The sequence below is a fragment of the Conger conger genome, chromosome 12 (genome assembly GCF_963514075.1).
Source record: "Conger conger chromosome 12, fConCon1.1, whole genome shotgun sequence".
Classification (NCBI taxonomy): domain Eukaryota; kingdom Metazoa; phylum Chordata; class Actinopteri; order Anguilliformes; family Congridae; genus Conger; species Conger conger.
Window position 1 is genome coordinate 44,430,976 of NC_083771.1, and position 11,090 is coordinate 44,442,065.

The following is an 11,090-nucleotide window of genomic DNA, read 5'->3' on the forward strand; positions in this document are numbered from 1 at the left end:
TTGTCATTTTGTGCTATATGTTGACCATTTTTGTCACTTTGGACTGTAGATAAGCGGCAAAGAGAAAAGTAAGTACAAACTACTTGTAATAAATTCACTTGCCTCAAGTGCATTAATTTGGTATATCATTTTGAGCATATTCTTTGATGTTGTTTTTGGTTATTACAATATTTCAGAATAGACCATGTGAAAAATCTTCATTTTTAAAAATGAGAAAAATGTTTTAGTTGACTAAGTATATTTTTAGATGTTAAGTATAAAATCACGATATAGTATAAACCCTTCTAAATTATGGGATTTAATTGTGTCTGAATCTTTAATTTTCTTTCACTGTTTGTTGCAATATTGCCATGTGATTTTTACTTAGTATACATAGATTGATGCGCATTGCCCAGTGCTGCCGAAGACGAGTCCAATCTCCAGCATCATCTCGGCATGATCAGGTGTCAGAGACCGAGTGGGATCTGGGGTGGGGGGGGGGGGAACTCAATCTGGGCCATGAAGGATCTCTCAAGATCCCAAACAAACCTCAAAATCAATCCATGGACTTCTAACGGAGAGGAATCGCAGCAACAAACACGCTGAAACCACAACACTATTTATCCCAACACCCAACAATCATGCCACGGTCAAAATCACTGAGATCACATTTTTCCCCATTCTGATGGTTGATGTGAACATTAACTGAAGCTCCTGACCTCTATCTGCATGAGTGTATGCATTGCACTGCTGCCACTTGATTGGCTGATTATACACTCACTGAGCACTTTATTAGGAAAACTTTTACTTTATTACACCTACTTATTCATGCGATTATCTAATCAGCCAATTGTGTGGCAGAAGTGCAATGCATGCAATCATGTAGATACGGGTCTGGAGCTTCAGTTAATGTTCACATCAACCATCAGAATGAGGAAAAAATTACTTTGGCCATGGAATGATTGTTGGTGGCAGACAGGGTGGTTTGAGTATCTCAGAAACTGCTGATCTCCTGGGATTTTCACACACACTGGTGTCTAGAGTTCTAAAGTGAGCAGCAGTTCTGCAGACAGTAATGTCTTGTTAATGAGAGATGTCAGAGGAGAATGGCCAGACTGGTCAAAGCTGACAGGAAGGTGACAGTAACGCACATAACCACACATTACGACAGTGGTATGCAGAAGAGCATCTCTGAACATACAATGCATCATAACTCTAAGTGGATAAGCTACAGCAGTAGAAGTCTGAAAAACAAATGCCAAATACCTAATAAAGTGTTCCCTGAGTGACTTTTGATATAAACGTTATAATTATCATTATAGTTCATTATTATGTTATTATGCACACACGGTAAAGTCATTCATGGTTTCAAATGAAAAATAAATGAATAAATCCTACAACACTGACTCAAATTAAAATCCATGCATCTGCAATTCTCTGAATATTCAGATGTTCCAACTCATCCTTTAAGTTCACATTTAGGTTTCAAACTTGTTCTTGTTCAGAAGTTTCATGTATAATTTCAATATTGTTTCTCTTTGTAGACACCACTAGCAGAACCAGTAGAGATGGAACCTCTCTCCACCTGAGCAGAGTACAGCACAAAGGCAGGAGGTATTTATCTGTGAGCCAGTCTGTCCACCAGGGGGCCTTGCTGCAGTCCTGAAGATTCTAGTGTAGAACACATCAAAGAAATTACATTTGCGAATCATTCTTGGAAATATGTTACCCAGGCCAGTTGTTATGATTCCATATAGCAGTGTAGGTAAGCTTAATTTTATCTCATCTAGTATTTTTGGAATGGAATGGAGCGTAGCTGGATCAAGGGTGAAAAAACAAGATCAACCATGACTGGATCTTTTAAGCAAGACAATGATCCAAAGCAAATTTCGAAATCAACCAAGAAATGGTCGACTGAATGAAAAATCCAGACTTAAACCCAATTGACAGATTCTGTGGTCAAACATCCCCCAATAAACTCACCCATCTCATAACACGCCATGGTGTATAAAATACCGAAAAGGTGTGAATGTTTATAGCACCAAATGGGGTTACATGCGAGTACATTCAGTACTCATGATATTTAATTTGTATAGGTTTGTTCATCTTCAAGGGTATGAATAATTAAAGGGTGCACTGTATATTATACACGCAGCATGATTCCTGTGAAGGGGTGTTTCCTTTTAATTCTAAATTAAGTAATTGTTGAGTATGATATTATTATGTGTGCACAGAAACATTGAGTGTTATATGAACTCTGAGGATATTTTTATTGTGTGGCCTCATATGAGCCAGTTAGAATATGTAACTGTTCAGCGCACTGATCAGACTGAACTCTAACCCACCACGGCTGGGATGAGTTCACACCACGCTCACATACTGTCCTGCTTATCACATAACCTTGTCATCTGTGTTATTGTTTTAGAAATGTTTTTTTTATCTCTGTGGTTTTTCAGGGAATATGAAGATGGTCTCAGTGACATGTAAAGGATCCTTTGTTGTCGACACAAGGACACAGTCTAAGGGCCAGATTGTGTACCCACAATGCACTTTGCAGTATTGTTCTTTGCTAATTGGTACACTGAATTATGACATCATTCATCTGTAAATATCAGTTCTCCCTTTGCTAATACGGCTCCATGCTGAAAACATGTTCCTGCTTTGTTTGAAATCAGGATGTTTGTTTCTCAAGAACATTTCTCTCATATTCCGGTGAAAGCCTAGCTAACGAACCTAGCTTTAGTTAATGCTGCGAAAATGTAACATTTTTGGCCATTGTTGTTGAATTCAATGGCACTTTATTTTCTTTATTCTTTATTTAGGAGACGCAGTGCATTGTGACACTGCGGTGTCAATGCGTTTGTTACCTGCTTGTTTTCCTGAGTGTGGCAACTAGCGGTGCTGAGGGTGCTACAGCACTCCCTGGTGAGCTCATGGCAAAATGTTTTGTATGAGAACGACCTTAAAACATTTCAATTAAATTCATTAAAACACTTTGCATAATGTTACTGTTGTTATTGACATAGACATTGTATGTTTTCGGAATATTGGGGACATCATTTGCTTTACACTTTATAATTTAATAATAGTGTTTCTTGAGTAAAATTCCGCAATGACCAGCTTGAAATGACCACCTACCAGGTGTTTCAAAACCTAGCTTGAGCTGGTAAAACCATGTTGAGTATGGAGCTGGTATGAACAATCGACTGCAGAAAAATATGGACCGAGTGCCTGTTACCTCACCCACTGACTATCTATGGGCCTGTTACCTCACCCACTGACTATCCATGGGCCTGTTACCTCACCTACTGACTATCCATGGGCCTGTTACCTCACCCACTGACTATCCATGGGCCTGTTACCTCACCCACTGACTATCCATGGGCCTGTTACCTCACCCACTGACTATCCATGGGCCTGTTACCTCACCCACTGACTATCCATGGGCCTGTTACCTCACCTACTGACTATCCATGGGCCTGTTACCTCACCTACTGACTATCTATGGGCCTGTTACCTCACCCACTGACTATCCATGGGCCTGTTACCTCACCTACTGACTATCCATGGGCCTGTTACCTAACCATCCATGGGCCTGTTACCTGACTACCCATGGGCCTGTTACCTGACTATCCATGGGCTTGGGAAGAGTGTTTGGAAGCACCGGAAGTCAAGTTTACCGGTCTAAACTGGTCAACCAGCTACCAGCAGTTTCAAAACCTAGCTTTAGCTGTTTTTCAGCAGGGAGAGCTAATGCACGCCATAGGCTACACAGGATAAGTTGGCTAAACTTCACATTGGTGAAGGTGCATTTCCTGTTAGAGAAGATCAGATAGTATCAAAATGGTTCAGAACTTATTTTGACGTAAAAGGAGCACGACTGAAGATGACCCAGGAAAGTAACTGGACTCCCGCTATTGCCTGGTACCAGCACCGGCGCTGAGATGGTATGAGGTAATGGTACCTACACTCAGCAACACCCACAGTAGCCCTATAGGGTAATGAGGAGTCTAACGTGACAACACCCACAGTAGCCCTATAGGGTAATGAGGAGTCTAATGTTACCTACACTCAGCAACACCCACAGTAGCCCTATAGGGTAATGAGGAGTCTAACGTGACAACACCCACAGTAGCCCTATAGGGTAATGAGGAGTCTAACGTGACAACACCCACAGTAGCCCTATAGGGTAATGAGGAGTCTAACGTGACAACACCCACAGTAGCCCTATAGGGTAATGAGGAGTCTAACGTGACAACACCCACAGTAGCCCTATAGGGTAATGAGGAGTCTAACGTGACAACACCCACAGTAGCCCTATAGTGTAATCAGGAGTCTAATGGCATTTGTTACACTTATTTTTTAGACTTACTGGTTTTCTGCTGCTGTAGCCTATCCACTCAGAGGTTTGATGCGTTGTGTGCTCAGAGATGCTCTTCTGCATACCACTGTTGTAATGTGTGGTTATTTGTGTTACTGTCAGCTTCCACCAGTCCGGCCCTTCATTAACTACACGTTTCTTCCCACAGAACTGCTGCTCACTGGGTGTTTTTTTGTTTTACACAACATTCCCTGCAAACTAGAGATTGTTCTATGTTAAAAACCCAGGAGATCATCAGTTTCTGAGATACCCTGTCTGGTGACTACAATCATTTCACGGTCAAAGTCACTTAAATCACATTTCTTCCCCATTCTGACATTTGGTCTGGCAACATTTCGTGGCAGAGAGTGATAGCGTTGTGTGTTTTTCTTGTGTGAAAGCAGTGTCTTTGGATAAATGTAGCACATTCTATTAATCAGTCAAATTTTCCATCCATCCATCCATCCATTATCCTAACCCGCTTATCCTGAACAGGGTCGCAGGGGGGGCTGGAGCCTATCCCAGCATACATTGGGCGAAAGGCAGGAATACACCCTGGACAGGTCGCCAGTCCATCGCAGGTCTCAGTCAAATCTCAGTCATGTAAAACTTCTAAATGAATGGTAATAATTATGACAATCTCTAAATAGCTTTCACTGTGTGTTCTAACAATGACGTTTGGTTTTTGTTTTTACTGATAATAAGAGGAGACTGGATGTTTGTCCAGAGCAGCCGAAGACAAGACCAGTCTCTTACATCATCTCTGCACAATCAGGCATGTCAGGAAATTACCTCTCCTCGTGTTATTATGATAAATTTCAATTTTTCATTCTTAATCAAGAAAACAGACAAGGCGCAGCAGAGAGAGGGTTTATGGTTACAAATTAAAACAGAAATACATGAGAAAATCTTGACTCTGACTTGAATCAAAATGTAAGTCCATGGACCTCTTTGAATATTCAGCTGTCCCCACTGTTTCCTAAATGTCATGTGGTTTCCAACATGAAGCTCTTATGTTATGTTATGTTATGTTATGTTATGTTATGTTATGTTGTGTTATGTTATGTTAAAGTGACATCATTCATGTATAATTTTGATGTTGTTGATCAAAGAACAAGAATCTCAATCTGGGCCACAACAGGATGAAAATAAGAAAATCCTAGGCACACTTATTTATCAAACAAGAAAAAGTTCACTGGATGACAAATAAATGTTGCAAATTAATGTTGTCATCTTAGTCTGCAGACTTGAACTTTTTCATGTTTCTTTTTCATTTTATATATATATGTATGTTTGCCTGTCCACCATCCATAATAAACATGCACACCGTTGTTATCATTATCTTTATTACATTGAATTTCCTTATTATAATTTTTTTTCATCCTCTCTCTCTGGTTGTTTGCTGGTTTGTTTTATTTTGTTTGTTTGGTTCTTTTCTGTTTTGAATATCTGATTATTTTGTGGCCCTGTATTGCACTTTATTGCACAATAAAAAAATTTTAATGAAAAAAGAGCAAGGCCCCCAACCCCACATTGCTCCAGGGGGGATTGGCCCCACTAAATCTCATTCACTCTCAATCGTTTTGGATAAAAGCACCAGATAAATAACACATTCTATTATTTAAATGATAGTCTAATCATGCCTCACTTCTAGTTTATGACATGCCGATGACAACTTTACTGACTTGGCCTATGCTTATGCCGATGCTAAAATGGCACCTTATCTGATCTATGTTCCCTAGTTATTCCAGTTGTTCGGTGTGCACTTATTGTACACAGGGCCGGATCTAGGGGGGAGCCAGAGGGGGCCGTGCCCCCCCAAAACTTTGACCATTGACTAAAAATAATCAATTGCTTTGATCGATCCCTCCCCCAATCACAGCAGTCTAGAACCGGGGCTGATTGTACATCACTTTGGATAAAAGTGTCTGTCATGGACACAAATGTTATGGAATGTCAAAAGCCTAAACCCAGCGGGTTGTCTTCAGCTATAGAGCTCCAAGCTTGCAGTGTCTCTCTCTGTTCCCATTAGAAGCAGAAATATTTGGTCCTTAAATCCAGACTCTAAAGTGAACTTTTCAGTCTTGTATTGTTGTACTGTTCTTATACAGGTCTGTGTATATACATGGCTCAGGAAGTAAGAGCAGCCGTCTGGCAGTCGGAGGGTTGCTGGTTCGATCCCCCGCCCGGGCTGTGTCGAAGTGTCCCTGAGCAAGACACCTAACCCCCAAATGCTCCTGATGAGCTGGTTGGCACCTTGCATGGCAGCCAATCACCGTCAGTGTGTGTGTGTGTGTGTGTGTGTGTGTGTGTGTGTGTGTGTGTGTGTGTGTGTGAATGAGAAGCATCAATTGTACAGTGCTTTGGATAAAGGCCTGTGTCCCTGAGCAAGACACCTAACCCCCAAATGCTCCTGACGAGCTGGTCAGCGCCTTGCATGGCAGCCAATTACCGTTGGTGTGTGTGTGTGTGTATGTATGAATGGGTGAATGAGAAGCATCAATTGTACAGCGCTTTGGATAAAGGCGCTATATAAATGCCAACCATTTTTTTTATATGCTGCCCCATCTTTGGCTGGCTTAACTTTGGCTGAATTTTTATCAAGTATACACCAAGCTTTACTTCCTGCTCATCTGCCTGCGTAGGCATGCAAGAAATGTGTGTGTGTGTGTGTGTGTGTGTGTGTGTGTACACTGTACAATGAAGAAATCCAAAATGGAATCATTGAATGTTAAGAAACCACTTCTGCTACCTTTGTTTCCTTGCCTTCATAGCATGAATCAGATTGTGAAGACAAGAAATAACTCAATTAAACATTGTGTGACTTATTTCCGCGTGTCACTGATTATGGTTTGTTCAAAATCATTGGGACACCGAAGGATTTTAACATGAATAATAGTTTGCGCCTCAAACGAATGCACGGAAATTCAGTGTAGGATTCGGGAGGATGCGCTTCTGACCACAGCTGCCCTTTCATGTCGTTCCTTCACAGCTCCATGCCAGCCTTACCTTTTATAAATAACAGTCACAAAGGAAATCAATGGAAGAAAATACCAAACCCCAGCCTGTTTCCTTCCGAAATGCTCAAGAAACCTGAAGACAAACAAACATTCTAAAAGACCAGGGATGAAACGTAGAACGGCAGACCAAGGACTTGGGTGCTAACTTTCAATTCAAGCCAAAAAGTCTGGACTGTATTATTTTGGTAAAGTACCTGTGGAAGCGCGCGATTTCAAAACCTGACGTTAGTCCTAGTTGCTCGAACTAGCATAAAGAGCCAATCAAACGTATTTAAACTAGTTACCACTCAGTCTGCCATCCTAAATAAAGCCCAATAGCCTATGTGAATACTGTCAGCGGACTGAAAACGTTATAGAGCAAGAGCCAGTTACGCATTTCCACACTCAAGTTAGCAACGTTTTGTGCCGAAGACGTTACATCCCGGACACTATTCTAATATATTGTCACTTGTTAATCGAGTTTTTCTGCTTACCACATTTATCTTTCAAAATGTCTCAAAGGACAAGACAAACATTATTGAATGTATTTTTAATGGCACAATGTTTTATGGTCGCTATCCCCACTGGACACTGCCAGATAACGTGCAGTTATTGAAATAACTCATAGCGTCGTTATGAGTCATCATTTGCTTCGCCGGGTTTCGGAGGTCTTCCTGGTATTTCAATCCGAGGATGTTTTTTCGTTCTTCCTTTTCCCTTCCAAATCCCTAAGAAGGTCAAAGGACACTTTAAAACCACTCATTTTGTTTTGCTTTTGTAAGCTACTAGCGGTAGGATGAGGATGACAACGTTAAGTTACGTTCATTTCGGTTACAAAGTACATCACGATGATCTACAAACGCGGAGTAATATTAAAAGATTTAGCTGTGCGTATATCGTGGATATTGGCTCGACTGGAACGTAAACTGCCCAATAAAGACAATGGACCGGACAAATCCGTTAAATGAGATGATTGAAACCGTTAATAAATTTATTGGCAGACATCTCCTTCGCTTCCAGCGCAGCCTTTAAAGTTAAACTCCAGCCAACGTTTTTTTTTTTCAGACCTAAGATATTGGGGGATCTAGGCTCAAAACATTCGGGGGTTTAGCCCGGAAAGCTGAACCCTAACGACGCCGGTGCTTCTCACCACACCTGCCCTTTCATGTCTTTCCCTGGCAGCTCAATGCCAGCCGTAGACACTTTTCCCCATGACACCGCCGTAAATCGAGCTGTATGCTATTCAGCACTGAAGCTCCTGACAAACTTCCCACAACCACCCTCTTTCAAAGTCATCGAAGCCTGGGCCGTATGTATCAAACATCTGGAGAATGAGACTCTTAGGAGTGTAGCTACTGTGTAATCACTCTCAGCTTGGAAGTGGTCGGTAAAACATTTATCAAGCAGCTCACATTGTCACGTTTCATGTTTGTCATGTCATGTTTTATGTTTAGTCATTGTCTTAGTTACGTTATTGTCATGTCACACATTATGTTAGTCTAGCCTCGCCACGTTTTTATATTTTATTTCTTGTTACGTTTCATTGTCATGTCATGTTTCATGTTTAATTCTTGTTACCATTTTAGTCTTGCCATGTCATGTTATATTGTTTATTGTCATTGTTTTGCTAATGTTATGTCACAATTTATGTTCCATGTTATGTTGTACTGTTCATAGATTTAGCATACACTTTTTCGTGTCTTTCTGCAAACCTTGCATTCCTGCTTTCTCTCTCTCCCTTTCTGTCACTCACACCCTAATTGTTTCAATTTCCCTTGTCTATTTACTAAATCTACTAATACTAGATCAGGATTGGGTAATACTAACATACTAATCATGTGTTCATGTTACCTTACGTTTCTTGTGCATGTCATTTACTAATTTACTAATACTAGGGCAGGATAGGTTTATTACTAACGATTACTAATTACCTCGTTAACTTGTCAATCCTCCACACCTGATTTCCATTCTCTTGCTGCTCTACACCTGTCTACACCTGCATAAAAGCTCAGTTTCATGTCATGTCTTTGCGAAATTGTCTGCCTCTTGTCCGTCAAAGCGGCGCTTGAGCATTATGTACTGATTGATTCACGTTAAGAGCCACGCCTGTTTTTCGACCATCGTTTATTGATTTCTGTTTCGTTGACCATCGCCTGTTATTGTACCTTTGCCTCGCTGCTCTGTTTACGGTTACGACTTCCGCATCGCCCTCGACGACGACCCGGCCTGCCGCCCGCCTGTACTTCTGCCCCACTGACAGCTCTCCTGCTGCCGGACCTCCCTGCACGTCTACCGACTACGAGTTTGCCTCTTACCTCGGCACTGTGTTTTCGGACTATTTATTGTTTTATTGGCTGGATCTACGCGTATGGACTTTGCTTGTTTTGATTACGCTCCTGGGATTCGTCCCGAATAAAGCCCTGATGGGACTTCATATTACCATTGTTTCTGAGTCGTGCATTTTGGGTCAGACCCCCACGCACCCGTCTCACACATTTTCTCTTATAAGTCTTGAAATATTCTCAAGGGTAATTCTAAATTGCGTTTTTGCGACAATCATAGGTACCCCCAAACGAAAAGATTACATGGGCATTCAAATGTCTTGATCAAGTTGATCATTTTGCATGCAAGTATGTTGCTGTACTATAGAGGGCGCTGTCGGCTGCATGTACCAAAGGTGCGGGAGCCATACGGGTGAAAGTTAAGTAAAGAGAATTTTTGTCTTGCGTTATTGGAATGTCCCTAATTCGTTTGCCTTGCCTATCTAAATTATAATACTCCACGCATTTTGGACAGGCTTATGTAGACCTAATGATGAAGATCAAGATGAGAGTTCTCTCGTGGTTTGTGTCGTTGATTTGCGCTTTCAGGACTGAAGGTAATTGACATGTCATAGTACGGCGAAATCTGGTGTTTCATACAAAAAATGTCATAGATTTAAACGATTTTTTTCGGGTTTTCTGGAATTAATCATCTCTGTATGTCGACACAGTATTAACCTACGGATTTAAAAAACGTTTAGACATTATTTCCGAGATAATTCTGTTTCATTTCTCATTATTTTCCTGTTTGTTCCTCAATTAACAAATATAGCCTATTGCTATGTGACATATTCTAAATTATGTTTCGTTTCATAACGTGCTCTTGAAATAAAACGAATACCAAGGAATTTCTAGGTTTTGGCAGTGCACATATTCTGACGGATTTTCAAAGTGATCTGTTCTGGTCTCAGGTTTGTTAGTGCGAGGTCCTGCGATGCCACTACTTGTCCAGCTGGGGGCGTCTGTGACGTTGCCCTGCTCTGTGGATACCCCAATACCTCTGCGTGAGCTGGAGGTGCAGTGGGTGAGGGATTCTGGAAGCCTGGTGCATCTGTTCCTGGGAGGAGAGAGTCGGCCAGAATCACAGAGCCCAGCGTACAGCGGCAGGGCCGAGTTTTTCACTGAAGAAATCTCCAAAGGAAACTTCTCTCTGCTGCTTAGGAATGTAACCACTGAAGACAGGGATGTACAAGTGTGTAGTTCACACTGAACAAGAGTCTAGTGAAACAAATGTGACAATAGATACTGGTAAGTAGCCCCACCACCTTTTATACATGCTGTCTAACATTTACATGCGGTCTAAGTATAATAATAATTTGTTATTTAGCTGACATTTTTATCCAAAGCAACTTAGTTGACTAAGCAGAGGACAATGCCCCCTGTAGCAATGCGGGGTTAGGGCCTTGCTCAAGTGCCCAACAGCTGCGTGGA

General features: G+C 41.3%; 1 protein-coding gene across 1 annotated transcript in view; it reads left to right on the forward strand.

The window, feature by feature from the left end:
* The window catches only part of LOC133141604 (uncharacterized), a 35,763-nt gene extending 25,529 nt beyond the window's left edge, over positions 1–10,234 (forward strand). The window contains exon 14 of the mRNA XM_061262169.1: positions 10,209–10,234. Coding sequence (XP_061118153.1) covers positions 10,209–10,234 — 26 coding nt within the window. The remainder of the gene's footprint in view (positions 1–10,208) is intronic.
* The last annotated feature ends 856 nt before the right edge of the window (positions 10,235–11,090 follow it).